The 23,924-nt window shown below is 40.1% G+C and overlaps 1 protein-coding gene across 1 annotated transcript in view; it reads left to right on the top strand.

The window, feature by feature from the left end:
* The first annotated feature begins 316 nt into the window (after positions 1-316).
* Positions 317-23,924, top strand: part of Pmfbp1 (polyamine modulated factor 1 binding protein 1) — a 43,653-nt gene continuing 20,045 nt past the window's right edge. Inside the window, exons 1-6 of the mRNA XM_042700806.1 lie at positions 317-367; positions 6,119-6,274; positions 17,021-17,269; positions 19,881-20,102; positions 21,604-21,774; positions 23,299-23,409. Coding sequence (XP_042556740.1) covers positions 317-367; positions 6,119-6,274; positions 17,021-17,269; positions 19,881-20,102; positions 21,604-21,774; positions 23,299-23,409 — 960 coding nt within the window. The remainder of the gene's footprint in view (positions 368-6,118; positions 6,275-17,020; positions 17,270-19,880; positions 20,103-21,603; positions 21,775-23,298; positions 23,410-23,924) is intronic.

Here is a 23,924-nt window from a genome sequence, read left to right as displayed (position 1 = left end):
TAGAAATTTAAAAAGTAAGCTCAGTTCAGACCTTTCAGATCCCAAGATAGATGAATTCAGAAACCAAAGAGCAGTGGGTTTTTTGGAAAGGATGCAAAACCATGGGTCTGCTTCCCTAGTGAGTGTTTTAACACTTTTGAAAACACAAACAGATGGGTAAGAAAAGTCGGTATTGCTAGCAGTTTAGGAAAATTTTCCAAACCTCCTGCTGAGGGCACAGATCCAGCTGGGAAAGTTTTTTAAAGGGCTGGACTCATTTATGCTTTTTCCATCTTAAACACTTGGACTTTTTCAGGTTTATAACAAAGCTCACAAAATGCTAAAGCTTAAAGGAGAATTGAGAGCTGCCAAGGGACTGAAAGATGAGGTAAGGATCCTAACTTTCTACATACACAGAGTTGAACCTTTGTTATGAGGAACTCCTTTTCAAGTTTCATGATTCAAAGTTCCGTATATAAATTCCATCATAAAATATCATAGACAGAAATAGGCAGGGGAATATAGCCTTTAAGAGCCCAGACTCAAGCTTCAGTGGATCTGAGTCCAATACTAATGGCAGAATGATACTGAGGATGTCGCTTACTCTCTCTAGGCTGCCTTACCTAGAAAACAGGAATGTTGAGTGCCTATTTCAAAGGCTTGCTGGATTACACAACACTTTGTGTAAAAAGCACTTAATAAATATTTTCTATCATTGCTAATGTTCTTACTTATATGGGATTATGTAGAAATAGAGTGTTCTGGTTTGTCTAATATTTTGACCAGACTGTAGATATGTGTTCTCTAGCCTGTTCCAGAAAGATTGAAGAGGTCTGTCTTGGTGAGTATAGAGCTGTCCTATGTGACATATGCTTAATGAAAGACCTCCTCCCAAGAGGTAAGTGGCTTCTAAAACAGTCATTTCCACTCCTTCCTACTGGAACTGCTGGAGTCAGAAGGAACTGCTGCCAGTTCTACAATGAATGAGGATCTAGTACAGATTTTCCAGATGGCCATTCTTTCATTTAATTGACGGAGCACCTTCTACATGCTCAGTCAGCATTGTTGTAGGAGCTGGGAGTGAATAAAATACACAAAGACCTTTCTCTCATGGAGCTTATCTTCTAATGAAAGAATTCCTTCAAAGCCAAATGATGGCCAAAAATAAAAGCTTCCTGGCAGTTGCCCAAGTGACAACAAAAGCAATCCACATTGCACAGATGCCGTATGCCCATGAACTCCTCTCTCTGCCGGGGAACATATACATCCTAAGAGATGCACCAATGGTTGCAGAACTTAGAACAAAAAAAAAAAACATTCTTATTTTTCACCAGATGAACTTAACACTTTTGCTCATAGGCAAACCCTTCTATGAGTACCCATTAATTCCTATTGAAAGTAGTGCAAACAACTTGAGTGTTGCTGCAAATGTAAAAATGCAGGAATCTTGATAGCAATATTAGTAGGGATGTGTGAAATAGGGAACTGTCAGCCTTATTAGTTGACAAAATGTAAAAATTTCTGAAATCACACTAGGTTTTAAGGCTTGCTGCTTTTTTATTTTTATTTTTTGCTGCTTTTGTTTGTTGTTTTGGGGGAGTTGATTTGTTTTGTTCTTTGCCAGTCCTAGGGCTTAATTAAACTCAGGGCCTGGGCACTGTCCCCGAGCTTCTTTTGCTCAAGGCTAGTGCTCTAACACTTGAGCCACAGTGACACTTCAAGCTTTTTCTGTGTATGTGGTACTGAGAAATCAAACCCAGGGCTTCATGCATGCTAGGCAAGCACTCTACCACTAAGCCATATTCCCAGCCCCTTTCAAAATGGATATCTATTGTTTCTAAAGCAGCATAAATGGATATCTATTGTTAAAAGTAATGTTACACTATTGGTTTCTTTGTTTTTGTCAGTCCTGGGGCTTGAATTCAGTGCCTGGACACTGTCCCTAAACTTCTTTTGCTCAAGGCTAGCACTCTGCCACTTGAGCCACAGTGCCACTTCTGGCTTTTTCTGTTTATGTGGTACTGAGGAATCAAACCCAGAGCTTCATGCATGCTAGGAAAGCACCACTAATGCCATATTTCCAACTCTTTCACTTTGTGTTGAAGATCTGTCCTCATCCTCAGACAAATAATCTCCAAAGGTGATGACATTCATAGGTGATTGACCCCACCCCCTTCTCTGGTAACTACCACCCAAGTTTCAAAAGACAGCAAGCTTTTTTGGTTTTTGTTTAGTTTTTTGTGTGTGTGTGGTACTAAGGATTGAACTCAGGACCTTCAGATTGCTAGGCCTCCTTTAAAATATATATTTGAGAAGTCATGCTGTTTGACCAAAGACCCATTTAATCAATACAGACAATTTGCCTCAGTAAATTACCTATTTTCCAATAATTATCATGAGTACAACAGAAAAACGTGATGTTAGTACTCACCATTTTGCCTGTGGGTAGGTAACCCTGATAATGCACATGCTTCTAAGCAGAGTAGCCAAAGCCAGGTATCTGAGAACATGGCTTGTCTAAATGAAAACCCACTAGCCAGTGGAGAGGCTTGTGATTTCAGCTATTACTAATGACTTCAGATCCAGGAGAGGATCAGATAGTGCCTGAGGGTCAGTATTATGACTCTCAGTTCATCTCATGACCCAGGATTGGTTACAGAGCTATGATTGATGAAATGTCAGATGAAATCTATTCCTGCTGCATATTAATACTTGAAAGGCATCGCTTGGAATTTAGCCTTCATAAAGTACATAGAATTATAAATACTTTACAGCTAATATCTGTGCAAGAAATTCGATTTACTGGCACCCCGGGGGAGGGGAAAACTTATCTCTCTCGAGTTGGTGAGGTGAGTGCAGCATCTTCTTCTAACCACCTGAAGTGAAAAATGAAATATGATTCATGGAAATCATCTTAACGTTCTTCAAGTGCTTTCAATCCACGCGCATTCAAACCCTTTTATGATTTGGTCTTTAAGAATGATTTGTTAGGTTTTGGTTTCAAAAAAAATTTTATTTGACCAAGCCAAATACATTTGTTATTCACCTGGTTTAGAAAATCTTCAAAGAAAGATGGCTTATTACACACCCTCTTGTTTTATGAACAAAGAAATGTTCCTGAGAGATTCTGACCCAACGCTAAGTGTCCAAATTAGGTAAGATCTAAAGCCCAGTGTTATAGACATAATTTGCATCTACATGTAAGATCTAATTCTGAATTCCTGTGGTAGAAAGAATAGGGTTAGTAGGCCTTCTATTCGGAGATCATCTGAAAGAAAGGGGATATTTTTATTCGCCTAAAAGATAACATTTTTTTTATTGTGAAAATACTGTACAGAGGGGTTACAATTACATGGGCAAGATAATGAGTACATTTCCTATGGAGCATTGTAGCCTCCTCCTTTGTTTCCCCTTCCCATCCCTTCCCATCCTCCCCCAGTGCCCACACCCAATCCTCCCCGCTGCCCACCTCCCACCTAAGTTGTAAAGTTCGTTTTCGATATAATGACTTGTACGTCTCATTGTTGTAATGGGTCCACCTGTATCCATCCCTATTTAAACGATTTGTTTTTCCTCTTCCCCTCCACATGTTATACTGACATCAAATACAGTGAAAGCAGGGGTTATACTGTGGGGGAGGAACATACAAAGCAACAAAGAAATCATCTGATAAATGTGTTAGAAACAATCGCATGAAAGAAAAAAAAACATTTGAATACATATCTTAGGGTTCATTTCCCTAACATCACCTTATCTGACCTTTTCTGCTTGACTCAGACATATACTAGATATTGCAAATAAGGGAAAACATGGGACCTATGTTTCTTTGGGCCTGGCTTACTTCACTTAATATAATTTTTTCCAAGCCCTGAAAGATAACATTTAACTGCTAACTTAGAGAGGCTCAAGTTGTATGTCATTGGTCTTTTGTTAGCCTACAGAGCGCTAGAACCCTTATGGGACAATCTGGTGACCTGATTTTTGCCTTAAGACACATATATTGTGCATCAAAGCAAGAATGCAGAGCACTGGGCAAGTTTGGCACTGTCACCAACTTTTTCATAGATGCCTAAGGGGGAAAAATGGTTCTATACCTAGAATGGAGGAGACCCTAAGAGTCTCTCTAGTGTGGCTTCATACCCTCTTCCCCTGATGTGGTGATCAGGAGAAAAGAGTTCCAAAGCATTAAAACAAGTAGCGACTGCTTATCAAGTCGAGAATTTCATTTTCAAGTTAGAAAACAGTGTCTGCATTCCATGTTTAAAAAAAAAAACTACAAGTATTCTCTTAAGAGAGTCCCTGGTAATTGTCTTAATGGTAATTACATGCTTAGGGCAGTTGACATCCATTGTTATTTTTCTGAAAGTGAGGAACGAGGGACAGGACTGAGAGGAGGAAGGAGAGTTTTGAGATAATGAAATTCTTTTAATGACAGAGCCATGCCGTTAACCTAATTAAACTGTAAAGTGGTAAAAAAAAAAAAAAAAAAATCCAGGTACTAAATGGAAATGAAGGAATAAATCAGCTGAGACAGCAGCACTTCTGGGAAACCTTCTCAATTCCGAATACTCTGACATTGCAGTGTCCGATTCTCACGTTGTCCTCTGCCCACCTTCCTCCCCCTTGGCCTTGTACAGAGGTCTCTTAAACTGACCTGTCCACTAAGGCTTGATTTATGATGTCCATATCAGGTCTCCAGTTCCCTTGGGAATGTGTGTTATGTAGCCCATCTATTTCAGAAGCCAGACCAGTCCATGTGCAATGGAGGTGAGCACTGGTTATAAGGACGGGGAGAATGTGGAATGCACTTTCCTGACCCCGCTGCTAACCAGACTTAAGACAGCTCTGATCTGAGCCACTTCTGTGCCCTTATCCTGCTTTCTCTCTCAGAAGAATTATTCCTAGACTTCTGAGCTCACTTTGCCTATAGAACGCTTTAGGGTCCAGTTTTAACTGGATGTCCTTGGGAGCTTACATTTCAGGGAGAGCCCTGGTACATTGACTGGTTGATGCCAGGTTTGACAGCCCAGCTTTAACTGCTGCCAATCAGGATTGATTCTCACATATCAAATAGGCTCCAGAGTTCCATGTGGGATCAGACTAGAATGACCCACTGGACTTTGTCTGAAAATCATACCTTTGCCTGCTTTCTTCCCCTCACCTTTCCTTCTTTCCCCCTTTCTTCTTGCTAGTTTCTCTTGGGAGTGTTTCTCTCATTAATGACAAATCCTCACATAAGAAGCTACTTCCAAGGAGTCAGGCACCTCACATGCATTCAACAGCGTCAGATCCAAGGTCTAAAAGTCCAAGGTAATAATGTCTAGCATCACAAATATGAGAAAAAGCAGCACACTGATAGAATTTGAAGCACTGCACGGGTCCACAGAGGACTTCTCCTAACTCCTCCTCACACTATGGGCATCCGTAGCACAGAAATCATGAGGTGATGGAGTCCCACCCACCCCATCTAACCAGCTCTGCTTCCTGCCCCCACCCGAGCCCATGCTATGATGCTGCACTGCACACACTATTTTGAGCTCCACCACTTTCCATACTTTCCATTTTGGCCTCGCAACACTTATCATTTTCAAGCACAATCAAAGACAGATATCTTACCTAATCAGCTAAAATTTCCATTTTTTGTTCCCATTGGTATACCCCTACAAGGAAAACCACTAGGTTTATAGATGAGGAAGATTTTGGTTAATGGTAAAAGAGAAAGTTAAGAGACATCAGAATCCTACATCGGCTCCACCACCGATCTACTACAGTCCTGACAGGTTCATTTCACATCTCAGTATGTTCATTTCATCAGTGGCAGAACCATTAATATTTATAGACAGTTCACTGGGTACCTGGAATTATTTTAGGCCCAGAAACAGAATTGTCTGATGCATCTGCATCCACAGCACTGTGGTAAAGATTAATTAAAATAAGTAAGTAATTGAGTAAGTCAGAGCACTTAGATACCTTGCAAATGGATATTGTATAAATGTTACACAGGATGAGTAATAGCAGCAAAGTCTTGATGGACAAATTTCACCAGAATTTAAAGTCTCTGTCAACCTGTTAAGTGAAGGAAAGTTAGCATGTTCTTGATAGTTTATAATTGATGCTTTTTATTTTTCTGTCTGCCTAGGTCCAGGAGAGAGACAGAGAAGTGAGTGGCCTGAACAGCAAGCTCTTAAGCCTTCAACTTGACATCAAGAATCTTCATGATGTCTGCAAGAGACAGGGGAAGACCTTACAAGAGAACCAGCTCTGTGTGGAGGAGGCTATAATGAACGATGGCCACGTAAGGCATTGGCAACTGCTACCAACTCTATTCCTTTGACTACTTGAGCATCCATGGGCAGGAACAACAGATAGTTCTTAAATGGGTCACACAATAGTACTTACTTAGCAAGCACTCAGAACTAAACACACACACTAACAGAAAAATTATCCTTCCTTCTGGGTTTTTTAACCTAGCTATTTCCAAGTTTATCAACTTTCTGAGATACTTCCTTTTCTTTTCTTTTCTTTGTTTTTTGGTTGCAGGGCTTGAACTCAGGGTCTGAGTGCTGTCCCTGAGCTCTTTTTATCCAAGGCTAGTGCTCTACCACTTTGAGCCACAGCTCCATTTCTGCTTTTCCAGTGGTTAATTGGAGATGTCTCATTGACTTTCCTGCCTGGGCTGGCTTTCAATCATAATCCTCAGATCTCAGCCTCCTGTGTACCTAGGATTACAGGTGTGAGCCACCAGGGTCTGGCTCTATGCTGCCTTTTTCTTATCTGGCCTTTTACACTTTAGCTTACAGCCCTGAAAATACCAGAGTATAATGGTATAAGGAGAGTATTGTCTCCTGATTGGAACCTTAGAAAACTTCGAAGCCAACCCATGTGAATAAAAGCCACTTCTCCCACTCTGATATATCACCATTCATCAGTGCAGTCAGTGCTCATTAATTCCACCTAACTGCATCTCATCACCTATGAGATATCCTTCTGAAGATATCATATGGCCAGAACACAATCATATGGCAAGCAGAGGTACCCGAGAATTAATGCCTCTAACAAGTTGACTCAATTACCTATTTCCTTTGCCCCTTAGCCTGAGTTAACTCAAGACATACTATTTTCTCTGGCTCACCGTTCCCCACAGTGAAAACTGGCTTGATAACACACCTTTCATTCACTTCCTTTCCTCTTTTGTCCCAGTTCCCAGCTCTGCTTAATGTAGAGTCTCCTATAATCACCTACCACATAAACTTCTGTTCAACACTCAGTTCTTTGTTATAAGGCCAGCTTTTGGGGTACCCAAGGCAAGACACACAGTAATACTTAGCCTATGCATACCTGAACAGTAAAACCTCCTAGCATGGCCGCCATCTTGACACTGTTAATTGAACAAATACTGACCTAGAGTCTATATATCAATTGAGACCATTTTACGTTAGCCTTGGTTTCTCTCTCTCTCTCTCTCTTTTCTCTCTTTGACAGCACTAAAACCAGTTTTTACATTTATCTGCACAAGCACAAAATCCACTGGGATATATCTTCCCACAACTCCTGAAAACTTGAGTGTCCAATGACTCATTACTGGTAGAACCTTATTTCCATTTAGTGATACAAGTTCTGTGTAAATGTAAAGCAGATACTGGTTGCATATGCCTTTGCTGAACCCACAACTTAGTCTCCTAGCTACTGTGTAAGCAACCACTGTGTTTCTTGTGGTCAAGGACCAGGGTTCTTTCACTGTTCTGCCAGAACTTACCATCTCACTATAGAAACCACATCTTGTTCTCTGCAAGATCCTAAAAATGCTACTAAGTACTCCTACCTCACCTTACTAGGTATTGCTGTCCTTTCTCAGGAAGTTATGAATATAGAAAAAATCCATGGTATTCCTAAATGGATCTCAGGAAGATTATCATAATTTACTTCCTTCTAAATATTAACATTTTAGGATATTTTCACCATAGCTATCATGAGTTTACTTATTCCCCAGCCAGGGAAAGCCATGTGGCTTATAAATGTACCTGGCAACTTGAAAGGAAAAAGGTATTAAATTGCATTTTATTATTCTAATTGCCCAGAAGAAGGTCTAACAGCTTGAAACAAGCTTTAAAACAAGCTCTTTTTTTTCCTAGCACTTAGTGCAAAATTTAAATTGCAGACTATGCATACAAATACACAATTACATGTGGACCTGTATTCATGTACTCAGAAAAATCCCTTCAAGATTTGCCTTCTAGAAAGAAATGTAATACGGGAACAAAGAGAAAACCCATGACTACTTTTTGGAATTTCGACTAATATATCTGAAAAAGAGCTGGAGAAATAGAGCAGAGGTCATGATTCAGGACCACAGTGATGAGGGGAAAGTTAAATATTGCATCAGATGTTATATGTAACAAAAGGAGAGGAGGAGCCAGGAAATAGGAAAGAACATGCCATGACCTCATAAAGTTAAAAACATTACACTCCAAAACACAGCGACATTGCAGCGAGTGGGATGAGAAAAGTGAGGTGCTCAGGGTAGAGAATTTATGGGTGCTCATTCTTCAGGGACCAACCTGTACATGCTTAGCCTTGAGACTAACTGCTTCTTAAAATTTGCACCTCACTTCAGAAACCTAAGGCTTGGCCCTGTCTAGACACTGAATGTCCCAATGTAAAAAGAGAAAGCAACAACAGAGATGCCATAATAAAATGATAATCAAATCAATAAAGAAAAGGCCTTCTTGAGCAACCTGACCTTTCCTAGGTTCTATTCACAGTCAGAGGCATAAGGATACTGAATAGCTTTTCAACTAAGCTTTGCATTCCAAGAAAATGAGTGTTAATTAAACCCCTAGTTCCATATTCTACCATTACAAGAACAAGAAATGAAGTTTATAAAAAGAAGTAACAGATATATTCATTCGGCTGAGACCTGAGGATCAAAGCCAGCCAGGGCAGGAAAATCCATGAGACTTTTACCTACAATTAACCACCAGAAGACTGGAAGTAGTGCTATGGCTCAAAGTGATAGAGCACTAACCTTGAGCAAAAGAGCTCAGGGACCGCAGCCAGGCCCTCAGTTCAAGCCCCACAACTGATATTAAAAAGAAAAAGAAGCAACAGATAAACTTATCTAGTGAGATGAAGCTAACCTAGAGTTCCAAGAAAATATGTCATTTAACTCATCCAAGAAAGCAAAAGAAGATCATGACAATGATTGGGAAAAAAAAGATAAATTTTAAATTCCCAAATGAAACCCATGGAACATTCTCCAAAATGCACCATATCCTCGGATACACAACAAGCCTGAGAAAATACAAAAGGATCAAGATAACTCCTTGTATCCTATCTGAGCACAATGGAATTAAACTAGTTCTCAACAACAAAACATACTGCAGAAAACTCTCAAATACATGGAGACTGAATAACACACTGCTGAACAACACATGGGTCACTGAAAAAATAAAGGAGGAAATCATGAATGTCTTACAATTCAATGAGAATAAAAACACATCAGACCAGAACCTCAGAAGCAGTATTGAGAGGAAAGTTCATAGCTCTAAGTGCATACATAAAGGAAACAGAAACAAAGCATGTATTTAACCTCATGATGCAACTAAAGCAGCTAGAAAAACAGGAGCATGCCAAACTCAAAGCTACTGGACAGAGATTAAAGATTAGGGCAGAAATCAATGAGAGACTAAGAAAACTATACATAAAATCAACTATATCAATAGAGACATAAAATCAACTAAACAAAAAACTGGTTCTTTGAAAAAGGTCAATAAAATTGATAGACCACTAGTTATATTGATGAAAAAAAGAAGAGACTCAAATCAACAAAATTAGAAATGCCAAAGGAAATATTACAACAAACATCCAAAAAATTCAAAAGATTATGAAGGACTGCTTTCAAAATCTATACTCAGATAAGATGGAAAATCTAGTAGAAATGGATAAAGTCCTAGAGACCTATAAACTGCCTATGCTGACCCAAGAAGATATAAACCACTTAAACAGGCCTATAACATGCAATAAGATTGAGGAAATAATCAGGAGTCTTCCAATAAGGAAAAGTCCAGTTCCTGATGGATTCACAGCTGATTTCTGTAAGACTTGTAAAGTTGAGCCAACACCAGTACTCCTCAAACTTTTCCATGAACTATAAGGATCAATTCCAAACTCATTTTATGAAGCCAGGATCGAATTCATCCTAAAACCAGATAGGGATCCAGTGACAAAAAGAGAACTTATAGACCAATCTCTCTGAGGAACACAGACACAAAGCTCTTAAAAAAATACTAATCAACAGAACTCATCAACTAATAAAAAAAAATCATTATGTTCAGGTGGGTTTTATCCCAGAGATGCAAAGCTGGTTTAACATATGTAAATCAACAAATGTAATATATCACATTAACAGAGCCAAAGACAAGAGCCACATGATCATCTCAATAGATGCAGAACAACAAAATTTCAACCTCCATTCATACTATAAGCTCTGGAGATGGTAGGAATAGAAGAAATACATACTTAAGAATAATAAAGGCTAAATAAAACAAACCAACAGCCAACATCATACTGAACATTGAAAAACTAAGACCATTTCCTCTGAAATTAGGAACAAGGCAAGAATGTCCATTCTCCCCACTCCTCTTCAATATAGTAGAATTCTTAGCTAGAGCAATAAGGCAAGAAAAGATATAAAAAGAATTTACATAGAGAAAGAAATCAAATTATCCCTACTTGCAGATGACATGACCTTATATCTAAAGGACCTAAAAGACTCCATCCCCAAGTTCCTAGAGCCAATCAGTAACTATGGTAAAGCAGCAAGACAGAAAATTAACCCACAGGGCTGGGAAGTTGGCTCAGTGGTAGAGCGCTTGCCTTGCATGCCTGAGGCCCTGTGTTTGATTCCTCAGCACCACATAAGCAAAAAGAAAAAAGCCAGAAGTGGTGCTGTGGCTCAAGTGGTAGAGCAAGAGCTGAGGGACAGCACCCAGGCCCATAGTTCAGGCTCCACAACCGGACCCCCCCCTCAAAAAAAAAAAAGAAAATTAACCCACAAAAATTAGCAGCCTTTCTGTATGTCAACAGTGCACAAGCAGTGAGGGAAATCAGGAAAACAACTCCATTTGCAACAGCTTCAAAAAAATAAGCATAACCAATGAAGCAAAAGAACTTTATAATGAAAATGATAAAAATTTAAAGAAATCAAAGACACCATCAGGAAATGGAAAGACCTCCTGTGTTCATGGATAGGTAGAATTAATATTGTGAGAATAGACATACTGCCAAAAATTATCTACAAATTTAATGCATCAAAATCCCAATGGAATTTACCAAGATAGAGAAAACAATCCAAAATCCCTAGGGAACAACAAATAGCCAAAGCAATTCTAGACTAAAAAAAAAAAAGCAATATTGGTAGTATCACAATCCTAGACCTTGAGCTCAACTACAGAGCTATAATAACAAAAAAAAGCTTAGTGGCTGGGTGCCGGTGGCTCATGCCTGTAATCCTTGCTACTCAGGAGGCTGAGATCTGAGGACCAGCCCAGGCAGGAAAGCCCATAAAATTCTTATCTCCAATGAACCACCAGAAAACTGGAAGTGGCACTGTAGCTTAAGTGGTAGAGTGCTAGCCGTGAGCTGAAGAGCTGAGGGACAGTGCTCAGGCCCAGAGTTCAAGCCCCATGACTGACAAAAAAAAAAACCAGCTTAATATTGGCATAAAAGTAGACCCGAAGATCAATGAAACAGACTAGAAGACCCAGAAATAAAACCATATAAAGTGGATTCTTGTTTGTCACCATGAGCTGATATCAACTCAAAGACCTCAATGTCAGATCTGAAACTGTGAGATTACTGCAATAGGGAGTAGAAAAAAATAGAACTCATAAGCATAGGCAGAAACTTTTTTGAAAAGAGTTCCAGGGATACAGCAGATATGAGAGACTTGACAAATGGGACTATATCAAAATTAAAAGGTATGGCACAACAAAGGACATAGTTACTGAACTAGAAAGATAGCCCACAAACTGGGAGAATATCTTTATCAGTGACACATCTGACAAGGGCCTAATAAAATATACAAGGAAGGCTGGGAATGTGGTTTAGTGGTAGAGTGCTTGCCTAGCATGCATGAAGCCCTGGGTTCAATTCCTCAGCACCACATAAACAGAAAAAGCTGGAAGTGGTGCTATGGCTCAAGTGGTAGTGCAAAAGCAGCTCAGGGACAGTGCCCAGGCCCATGAATTTCAAGCCCCAGGACTGGCAAAAAAAAAAAAGAAGAAGAAAGAAAAGAGAGAGAGAGAGAGAGAGAGAGCGACAGAGAGAGAGACAGACAGACAGAGAGAAACTAACTCCTCCCAAAGCTTGAGTCACTAACTGGGCAAAAGAGCTAAGGCGAGACTTGTCAGAAGAAGAGATAGAATGACAAAGAAACACATGAGAAAATGCTTATCATCCCTAGCCATAAAAGAAATGCAAATCAAAACAACTCTGAGATTCCATCTCACCCCAGTTAGATAGGCCAACATCATGGATTCTATCAACAAATATTGGTGGGGATGTGGGGGGAAAGGAACCTTTCTGCACTGTTGGAAATATAAGCTAGTACAATCACTCTGGACAGCAGTCTAGAGGTTCCTCAAAAAACTAAACATATATCTTCCCTATGATCCAGCCATACCACTCCTGGGCATCTACCCAGAATATCACAAGCCAGGATACCATAAAGAGACTTGTATATATGTGTTTATTGCTGCACTATTCATAATAGCGAAGTATGGAAACAGCCCAGATGCCCTACAAGACATGAGTGAATCAAAACAATGTGGTTCCTATACACATTGGAATTGTATAGAGCCATTAGAAAGAAGGGCTCCAGGTGTATATAGCTTGAGTAGTAGAGTACCAGCCCATGAGGCCCTGAGTTCAAATCCTAGCACTGCCAATAAAAATTTAACCAAGCGCCCATGGCTCACACATGCAATCAATCCTAGCTACTCAGAAGGCTGAGATCTGAAGATGATGATTCAGAGACAGCCCAGACAAGGAAGTCTGTGAGACTCATATCCCCACTAAAGCTTTTTTTAAAAGCCAGGGGGATAGGAATGTGGCTTAGTGGTAGAGTAGCACTCATGAAGTGGTAGCATTCATGAAGCCCTGGGTTGAATTCCTCAGTACATAAACAGAAAAGACTGGAAGGGGTGCTATGGCTCAAGTGGTAGCATGCCAGCCTTGAGCAAAAGCAGATCAGAGACAGAGTCCAGGCCCTGAGTTCAAGCCCTAGAACCAGCACCAAAAGATAGGGCGGGGGGAGAGAGAGAGGGGAGAGAGAATAAGATTATGTCATTTGCAGGGAAATGGATGGAACCAGAACAAATCATTTTAAGTGAGGTAGGCCAAGCTCAGAGACGCAAACAGGGCATGTTTTCTTTTATGTGAAGAAGCTAGATCTAAAATTCGCTGAGACATAATAAATTATACAGGATGGCATTCACACATGATGAGACCAAAGGAGGATATTCATACGAGAGGAACACAAAGGCACAATGCCTATGTGCATCAGATCATATAAAATAACATTTATCTAAATGAACTCCAGGAAACAGAAACAAGAGGTTTTCTCTTCGTTGCTGTTTTTGTTTCCTTTTCTTTTGGGTCTTTGGGATGGCAAATGGGGGCACAGAAATGGAGGGACAAAGGGTGAACAAATGCAGCTCACTAGACACTATGTTGAAGATGAACTATATAGCATGTGGGTAGGATGGGAAGGGAGAGCTAGGAGAGCGTGAGAGAAGGGATGGCATTGTCCAAAAAGAAATGTACTCTTTACCTAGCTCACGTAACTGTAACCCTCCTGTACATCACCTTTATAATACCAATTAATTCCCTAATGAAAAAAATAAAGTAATCAGGGCTCCCTTTAACAGAATGCCAACCTATGACAGAAAAGAATGTGAATTTGAATAGGAAATAAAATGGTTAAATGGTATTTTGAAAAGCTGGCTTTAGGCAAATCAGCAGGGCCCGATGACATTCTTCTAAGAGTACTTAAAGAATTGGCAGGTGTTATTACATAGCTCCTAGCGATTATTTTTGAGAACTCAAGAGGATAAAGAAAGTCCCTGTAGACTCCAAAAGGGTAAATGAAGTGCTCATCTTTTTAAAAAGGGAAAAAGGACAATCCTGGTAATTATAGACCTGTCAGCTTAACTTCAATATCAGGGAAAATATAGAACTTAACATCAATCAATTAGCATCAACTTGAAAAGCACAAAGTATTGGGTGGAAACCAATGTGACTTTTCAAAAGGCAAATCGTGCCAAGCTAATTAATTTCCTTCTGTGATCAAGTGGCCACACAGGCAAGGAAGGAGCAATAGCTATAATCTCTTTGACCACAAGTAGGGCTGAAAGGTTGACTAAATATGGGAACAAGTTCCTATTAGCAGCCATTGCTCTCCACCTTTTGGGCATCTGGTGCTGCCAAGAGAGCCGAGAAACTGGCAGAGGAGATGACTCCAGAATCACATTCAACTCTGGATAGTCACCTTAAGAACTAGTCTGTCAGGTATTAGTGGTGCCTGCCAGGTACTCAGGAAGCAGAGATCTGAATGACCATGGATCCAGGCCAGCCTGGAACAAAAAAAAAAGCAAGCCAGACCCCATCTCATTAAAATAAATAACTAAATATGAAAAGCTAGGCACCATGGCACACACCTGTCATCCCGGTTACACAGGAGGTGTAAAAAGAAGTGGTTCGAGGCCAGTCCAGGTAAAAGACACATGCTCCTACCTAAAAATAATAATACTAACTAACACAAAAGGCACTTGGTATGTGGTTCAAGGTAGTAAAGCACATGTACTACAAGAGTAAGGTCCTGAGGTCAAACCCCAGTATCTAATCTTACCTTCATAAAAATCGCTCCCTCACTTTCTCCAGATCTCAGTTTAAAAGTTGAAGAGCCAGGCGCTGATGGCTCATGCCTATAATCCTAGCTACTCAAGCAACTGAGATCTGAGGATTGCAGTTCAAAGCCAACCTAGGCAGGAAAGTCTGTGAGATTCTTATCTCCAATTACACACACACACACAAAACTTTAAGTGAAGCTGTAGATTACACAGTAGAGTGCTAGCTTTGAGCATAAAAGCTCAGGGACAAGGGCCTAGGCATTGAGTTCAAGCCCAAGGACTCATCCCCCCCAAAAAAGAAGAAAGTTGAAGAAGAATATAATATCTATGTCTCCACTAGAAAAACGGCAAGTTTTTAGAAGGAAGAAGGAAAAGGAAATACATTAGTACCTTCAAGAAATTGTTCTTGGGCATATGTGTGTGTGATATATAGAGAATGTTGATTTAATCTATAGCTTGACATTCTTTTATATTCATTTAGAAATAACAAAAATATTTAAATTCATAAAGACAAATAAAAATTTAATACATCTCAAATGAGCTTAGGAACTTCTCCAAGTCTTTGAATTTTGATTCCTCCAAACCCATAGGTATTTATGTATAATAATCTTTAATCATCTTTAAAATTCCTGTCTAAGAGTTCTAGTCCCTCTATAGATCTAATCAATACTTATAATCAAGCACATCAGATCAAGTACTATATCTATGCTGTGCTGGAAGAGTTGAGAAAATTCTCATCATTGTGACGTGTCCATTGTGCTACCTCAGACCAAAATTAAATCCAGAAGATTCAACAGGACCTCTGAAGATGAGAAATTACTCATTCATTAGTGTCACTGCCAAGCTGCTCAGCTTTATACCCACCTAATTGTCTTTAGGAAAAGATACGGTTTACCCACAGGAAACTTGAGAGCCAAAGAGTAACTCTGAGCACATCAAAGTCTAGATGACATACCAGGTACAAGGAGGAGAATTTGACTTCTTTTAAACAATGGAAAAAATGCATTTCTCATTCCTTTCGAGAATGAAGAGAAAAACGGGGAGCTGGAAAGGAGAAGCAAAGGAAATATAGGAAGGAGGATACCACAAGCTGTTTTCAACTGTATCATGCCTGTCTAGCTACAGGGAAGAAGTGCCCAATCAGAAGTCACACTGGATCACTAGAAATACCAGGAAGACAACGTCTTAGTCCTTACAGATTGATTGATTCCCCTTTAACAGAGCCAAGAGAAAAAGGATTTTGACTAAAGTGATAGGGATTTTATTACATATTTGTTTCACTAAAAACCCTTCTGAATTAACCCTATCAAAGGACATTGACTTCTTTGCTTCAGTCCCGAATGAATTAAGAACTTACATTCAGGGGGTGGAGGGGAGTTATAAGTGTTTCCCTATGTCCCCCAGCTTGCCTGTTCAGACAAGAGATTTTAGGCTCTTGAGACATTTCGTCTATACACAGCAGTGTCCACAGCCGGGCTGAGCTTTCTTTTCCTTATCTATGCTACCACGTCTCACTCTTACTAAGGATTTCCTCTTTTGTGTCTCAGCGTGACCTCACTAAAACACCATCTCTCCAGTTACTCATCAGGTCAAACCCTTGACCTGACCATAATTTGTCTTTGCATGGCCATAATTTCCCCCTATCTTGTCTTTTCATGGCCATAATTTCTCCCCATGTGACATCAAATAGGTTCTCAGGACTCAATATATCTAGAATCCAACTACTTACTCTCTTTACTGTTACCACCTCGTTCCCCACCACCATCTTTTCTAGCCTGGATTCTCGCAGTAGCTCCTACCCGCTTCCTTCCAAGTCAAGTGTGTCATTTCCACATGTGAAAGCAAACTATAAGCATGTTATTTGTGAGTCTCCAGATCCTTTACATGTATGATTTTTTAATTCTGACCACAAACCATAAGCTTCTGATAGGGAAGAACCTTTTTTTGTAGATTCTTACAGAATGGGATGGTGCTACATTTCCTAGGAATAGAGAGAAACACTTACTAAGTTATCTGTGGATGACAAAAGGGTAAATTGGTGGACACAAATGATTGAACAAATGAAAAAAAGTCAAAGATCAACTTCATCCTTGGTGACACACTAAAGCCTTTCTGTATATGCTGTGTTGTAGAACAAGAAGCAAGTAAAGGTTTCAACATTCAGAGATACCCAGATAGAATTTGGGTCTGCTAAACAGTGTCATCTGAGACAACTCCAGCAACTGAAGAAGAAACTTCTGGCCCTGCAGCAAGACCTGGAGTTTCGCACAGAGGAGTTGCAGACTTCTTATTGTTCTCTCCTGCAGTACCAATCCATCCTGGAAAAGCAGACTTCTGACCTGGTTCTTCTCCACCACCACTGCAAACTGAAAGAGGATGAGGTATGGCTAGATTAAAGATTGAAATGTCCAGGTGCCCATGTGCCAAATCAGGCCAGACCTAAGAGGCAAACATGTCCTCATAGAACATTTCAACACCTTGAGAAGGTTTTGAAAACTTTTCTTTTTCATTTTTGTACCTTTTGAAGCTGAGAAGAAGGAAACTAAACAGAATGACATCACTGGGTGAGAGTTCTAATATTCATGCATATGGGTCACGTGGGGGGTGTGCATACACATTTGTGTGTGTGTGTATATGTATGTGTCCATCTTCACCATCCTATCCCCATTGCAATTTAAATGCAAAAGACTCTAGGTCTCTGAGGATTCTTTTTTTCTAAGTGTAAGGTCCACTAGAAAAATCAGGTTTTGATGATATATAAATTTCTGCACCTGCACAGTTGATAAGATAGCCAGACACTGAGTCAATCACTGAGAATGCTAGATCATCTTTTCGGACTGGAGTTTTAGATCCTATAGACTTAGTTTAAGTATATTCTGGGCATTCATCTATATTCATGCTCTAAGGCAATTTTTTTAAACCAAAGGGAAGCAGCCCTGTAGAATCCCAAATAAATTCCAAAGATCCACAGCTACAGAACTAAAGCCAGCTAAGCAGTACAGACACTAATGCAAAAAAAAATGGTTCTAAGTAGTGGGACAGACAAACTCATATCAGAAGGCTTTTTTTTTCTTCCTTCTGATTTTAAAGTAAATTCCAAGGACTATTTTTGACAGTGCTGTTGCTTAAGGACTAACTCCAGGGTCTTTATAATGAGTCTTAGAAAATATTTTTTTAGTTGGAATATTATGACCTACAAATAATTTGCTGTAAAAGACTGAGTGGAAAAGAACAAAGAAAGGTTATCTTATTGCAATATAAGCTGGGCCAACCAACACCTGTGAGCATAAACCATGGTTTAATAAAGCTAGTATAAAGCTACATTAAAACTGGCCGGTTTTAGCGTAAACAAGAGTCCCACCTAGGTAAAGCAACCCTGAATTAATTGGAATAATAATGAGCCATTTGATACTATGTCATATAAGCAGTGATCAGGGCATCTGCAGTTTCCATCATGTATTACATCCTACCCTTTGGCCACACCATCACAGCCACTCAAGGATTCCATTCTCAGGCTACCTAAGGTAGCTGCTAGAGCTCCAACCATCCTATCCTTGTTCCACATACTCCAGATAAAGAAAGGCATACTGCTTCCTTTTTTAGGACACTTTTCATGCTACTGTCCATTATTAGTGACATGGCTCCAGCTAGTTCCCAGGAAGCATGGGAATGCGGCTTTTGGGGAGGTATACTCCTGCACCCAATCAAGTCAAGGTTCTGTAATTAAGGAGCTGCGGGGGGTGGGGGAGGGATAGATACAAATTTACACAGAAGCATCAAACTTCTGCCTAAGGTAGGCCAACAGCAAGCCCCCTGGGGTGCACATACGAATCCAAATAGGTAGTTCACTCAGGAGATGATTCCAGAAAGCACTAGAGTGATGATCAAAGAGGAGCATGAAGTCAGTGAAGCAATCGCTATGGAGCAAGTTACTTGCTGTAACCCCTGGGAGCTCTGGGAGATACTACAATAGAGCATGCCTCTAAATTAACCCACTCTATCAACCCAGTTATAAGTTGAGGGCCGCTTCTGAGGGTACTCACCAACACTTTCAACTGCCACTGTGTTGCCCCTCTGAATAAGAAAAGCTCTCAGAGAAAGAGCTATTGGAAGGAGCCTGGTGTGCAAATACTGAATTCCAATTGGATGTGAGTAGGCCACTGACAGCTTCTGTTACAGATATGAATGTGAAATACCCCTCTCTTCTTCTTTTCTAACAAACACCTTAAACTAAATGGCCCTTTCCTGAGAAGAAGTTCAAATATTAGGCAGCAAGTATAATTAGCCTAACTAATGGAATATGTGCTATTAGAACTATCAACCCCTTTAACACATGCAATTTGAGCTGTGAAACTTAACAGAGCCAGTTTTATATTATGTCCCCAAGTTGTGAGTATTTTGAAGTTTTTGAGAGGTGAGACTATGTCTCATTTGTATACATCCCCTCTGCACTCAACACAATGCTCATGACCATTGGGCAACTCATTACTTGATAAGGAAGAAAAGGAATCTAAATAAGGATCCTACAAATCTCAGAGGAACTTTGGGTCATGCTCCCCCACTCTCTCTTGGAAACTTTGCTGACAGGGAACTGTGTGCATGAGGGTCTGTACATTTTCCAAATTAGATCTCTAGAGAATGCATGGGAAAGAATGGATACTGAAATTTCAAACCCTTAAAAATGGAGCAATACAAATCCATTCCTGTGACTCAACTAGTATATACTGAGTTCCTTCCAAATGTTGGACAGGATGGGACATAGAAAGATCTCTTCCTTTAAAGAACTTCACCTGCAAATAGGATGATCTTTATTCCTATTCATTCCCATCTTGATATTACTTACCACAGCTTTTAAATCTATGCTGTCCCTATTCCATACGTCTGGGTTTCTAGTTTAGATAGAAGACTGCCGTGATTGGAGTCTCAGAACCATATCCATTCCTCATTTGATGCTTGCATAGGCTCAGTGAGCTTTTGTTCCTGCACTAACAGGTCATCCTCTATGAGGAAGAAATGGGAAATCATAACGTGGACACAGGGGAGAAGCTCCTTCTGGCACACAAGCAACTTGCCTTGGCCGGGGACAAGATTGTCTCCCTAGAAAGGAGCTTAAATCTCTACAGGGATAAATACCAGACTTCCCTGAGCAACATCGAGTTACTGGAGTGCCAGGTGAAGATGCTGGAGGGCGAGCTCAATGGGATCGTCAGTCAGGTAGGATTTCGGTGTTCCACGGTGTTTCACGAGTTCCAGCAAGCAGACGTACACGCAGCTGTGTCCCACTCATGGTCCTAGCCTCTTCCACCGGAAACCCAAAACTCCAGGCAAATGTCATCCCTTGCCCTTGAATTTTGCAGACCGTGGTTTTTAAATTGCTAGTTTTCACATTAGATAGATAGATAGAGAGATAGGTAGGTAGATAGATAGATAGATAGATAGATAGATAGATAGATAGATAGATAGATAGATAGATAGATAGATAGATAGATAGATACATAGATAGATACATAGATAGATAGATAGATAGATAGATAGATAGATAGATAGATAGATAGATAGATAGATAGATAGATATCATATATTGGTATATGACTTTTAATATGAAATTTTATATTTTTTCCTTCAAAGAATTTTTCTTCTATTGCTTTTAAATCAGTCCTGTTTTATTCCTACAGTGTTAAGAAAGTATTAGAACCTAAAGATACCTTGTTTCTTAACTGTTGTATTCTCTGTCTGCTAATATACTAAATTATTTACATGAATATGATTTGTGACCACGTTTAGATTGCTGGCTGACCTTTCTGCAGCCCGCTCATGGGCAGCTTTCATGCTCAGTGAACATGAACTATTTCTAACTTTGCCTGAAAAGCCCAGTTAGGGAGACAAGTTTAATGGGAACAGGATCTACAATCTATACCAGAACTCTCTATACTTCTTTTTTAACCTTGTGTGTAACTTCGCCCTGTTATTAGTACAGACTAATGAGAGGATAATAACCTTCATGGATGATTTCAGATATCTAAGGAACAATTATCAAAAAGACAAAAAAAAGCATAGTTCTTGGAGAACTGTTTTTTTCTTTATGTTACGGAATCTATACCTCCCATATATAAACATGTACTTAGAGATTTTCTATGCTTACGGAAATCTGCTGCTGACTCACAAATAAGAAATGAAACCAATTCACTTTTTTTCCTTCTGTTTTTTTTTTTTAAATCGGTTGTTGGGCTTGGACACTATCCCTCAGCTCTTCAGCTCAAGGCAAATACTCTACCGCTTGAGCTACAACACCACTTCCTGTTTTCTAGTGGTTTATTGGAGATTAGAGTCTCACAGACTTTCCTGCCCAAGCTGGCTTTGAACCCTGATCCTCAGATCTCAGTTTCCTGAATAGCTAGGATTACAGGCATGAGCCACTGGTGCCCGGCAAAACCAATTCACTTTTATGTGTGTGTGCCAGTCTTAGGACTTGAGCTCAGGGCCTGGCTGCTGTCCTTGAGTTTCATCTTTGCTCAGGGCTAGTACTCTACCACATAAGCTACAGCATCACTTCTGATTGTTTTCTGAGTAGTTTATTGGAGATAAGAGTCTCATGGACTTTCCTGCCTGGGCTGGCTTTGAACCACAATTCTCAGATCTAAGTCTCCTGAGAAATTAGGACTATAGGGGTGAGCCACCAGCACCCAGCCCAACTCATTATTTTTAAATACCCCAGGATCCTGAGAACAAAGGTGATCACTCAAAGGTGCGGGTCTGCCCTTCTCCCTGCATGTCTCCAGAGCATCAGGAGACCCTGAAACGACTGTCTGAAGTCTGGCAAAAGGTCTCTGAACAGGATGACCTAATCCAGGAGCTTCGAAATAAGCTTGCCTGCAGCAATGCTTTGGTAAGTGCCTCATTCTAGAACATTTGTCTGAAAAAAATCCTCAATAAGCCTTGTGGAAGAAACAAAGGAAAGAGTATCATCTAAATTAATCTTTTCACCAAGACCTGCACCACCTTTGGTTCACATCCTCTGTCAAATGCATCTCTCCTGTTTTTTATTAATTACCAGATTTTTTTTGGCATGGGAGGTGGGGGGTGGGGGGGTGGGGGAGGGAGGTTACTAGGGGGGGGAGGGCCTGGGCGCTCAAGGCTAGCACTCTACCACTTGAGCCACAGCACCACTTCTGGTTTTCTGGTGGTTTGTTGGAAATACGAGTCTCAGAGACTTTCCTGCCCGGGCTGGCTATGGACCACGATCCTCAGATCTCAGCCTCCTGAGTAACTAGGATTATAGGTGTGAGCCACTGGCACCGGCTTAATTTTTAGATTCTTAAAATAAATTAAAAAATAAATAAATAACTTTAAACCTCTCACACAACAACTTAAGTGCCCATTCACAGGTTAATAAATAACAAAATGAAGAGAGAAATGCTTTTAAAATATCTATATTATAGGATAATATGCTGTCAATAAAATGGGTGAAGTAGATGTGTTAGAGCTGCATGCAAGGAAGTTTGTGGCATGTGTTGACAGTAAATTGCAGAATCCCATGTATAGTGTGATCTAACTTTTTTTTGTCAGTTGTGGGGCTTGAACCTCAGAGCTTCTACACTGTCCTTCAGCCTCTTTGTGCTCATGGCTAGCGCTCTACCACTTGAGCCGCAGCGTTGCTTCTGGGGTTTTGAGTGGTTAATTGGGGACTTTTCTGCCTAGGCCGGCTTCAACCCACAATCCTCAAATCTCAGCCTCCTGAGTAGCTAGGTTCACAGATGTGAGCCACAAGCACCCAGCCTAACTTTTGTTTTTTTAAATCACTGACCACTAATGCATGGTACTCATAAACTGGCATGTTGACTTGAAACCCTTTATACAACTAAGGGTAATTTCTTAAGATTTTTAAATCACTGATCATACGTATATACTGTCAGTTCTCAATCATGTTCTCCCTCTCATCATGGAAGTAAGAGAGGGCAGAAGTGGAAGCTTTCTTTTTTTCAATGTTTGGGTTTTGCTTGAATTGTTTTCCATAAATTCAAAACGTATGACATTAAAAAGAAAACTGAGTGTTCTTTAACTTTTTCTTGCTATACATGTGCATTCACCCATTGCATAAGAAATGCTTTCCCTTAATTCTCAGATCCTAAATCATGTCATCTAATCGCTTAAGCACATGTCTCCATCATCGCCTCCAAAGAACCTTCTTTTAGCTCATAAAGTGGATCCCCCAAAAGTTCAGGAGAGGGTCCAAAATGTGGCCACAGACAGGCTGGAGTCAGATCACTCCTTGATCCCAGATTGAGATCATAACTACACAGCGAAATTACATCATCGTGTTAACAAACTTCTCCTGAAGAAGGAATGCAAAGTAATAATAATCATATGCTGTTGATCATCCACCCTGTGACTGACTTGTATTCTTTCCCAGGTTCTGGAGCGTGAAGAGGCTTTGATCAAATTACAAGCTGACTTCGCTTCCTATACAGCCACCCACAGATACCCTCCTAGCTGCTCAGAAGACGCTGAAGACATCAAAAAGGTGACAGTCCTTTGGCTTCTTTGTGCCTGGCAAGATCAGCCTGAGCTGGGTTTTCTTCTAAGCTTTCCTGGTTACTTCTATTTTGTTTCATTTTTGTGCTAGAATGCGAGCTTGAACTCAGAGACGAGTGTTTTTGCTTGCTCCTGGCTGGTGCTCTACCACTTAAGTCATGTCTCCACTTCCAGATTTCTTTTGGGGTTAATTGGAGATGAGAGTCTCTCAGATTTGTCTCTCCAAGCTACCTTCAACTCTTGATCCTCAGAACTCAGCTTTCTGAGTAGCTACAATTAGAGGCATGAGTCACCAGCATCTAGCTTATTTTTATTTTCAGACTATTATAGTTCACATTTTGTGTGGCTTTAATTGACTCTGCTACAGGCATTCTGTGTATAATGTATATCAAGCCCCAAAGATGGTGCGAGCATTGGATTTTAGAATATCTCTTAACCAACTTCTCATGATAGACCTAAACATGATGGTATTCCTGTTGGCTTGGTGAATTCAAAAGGACCATC

This window comes from Dipodomys spectabilis, unplaced genomic scaffold (assembly GCF_019054845.1).
Source record: "Dipodomys spectabilis isolate Male_0828 unplaced genomic scaffold, ASM1905484v1 ptg000273l, whole genome shotgun sequence".
NCBI lineage: Eukaryota > Metazoa > Chordata > Mammalia > Rodentia > Heteromyidae > Dipodomys > Dipodomys spectabilis.
The sequence above is the reverse complement of the archived record's forward strand: the minus strand, read 5'-3'. Positions and strand labels throughout refer to the sequence as shown.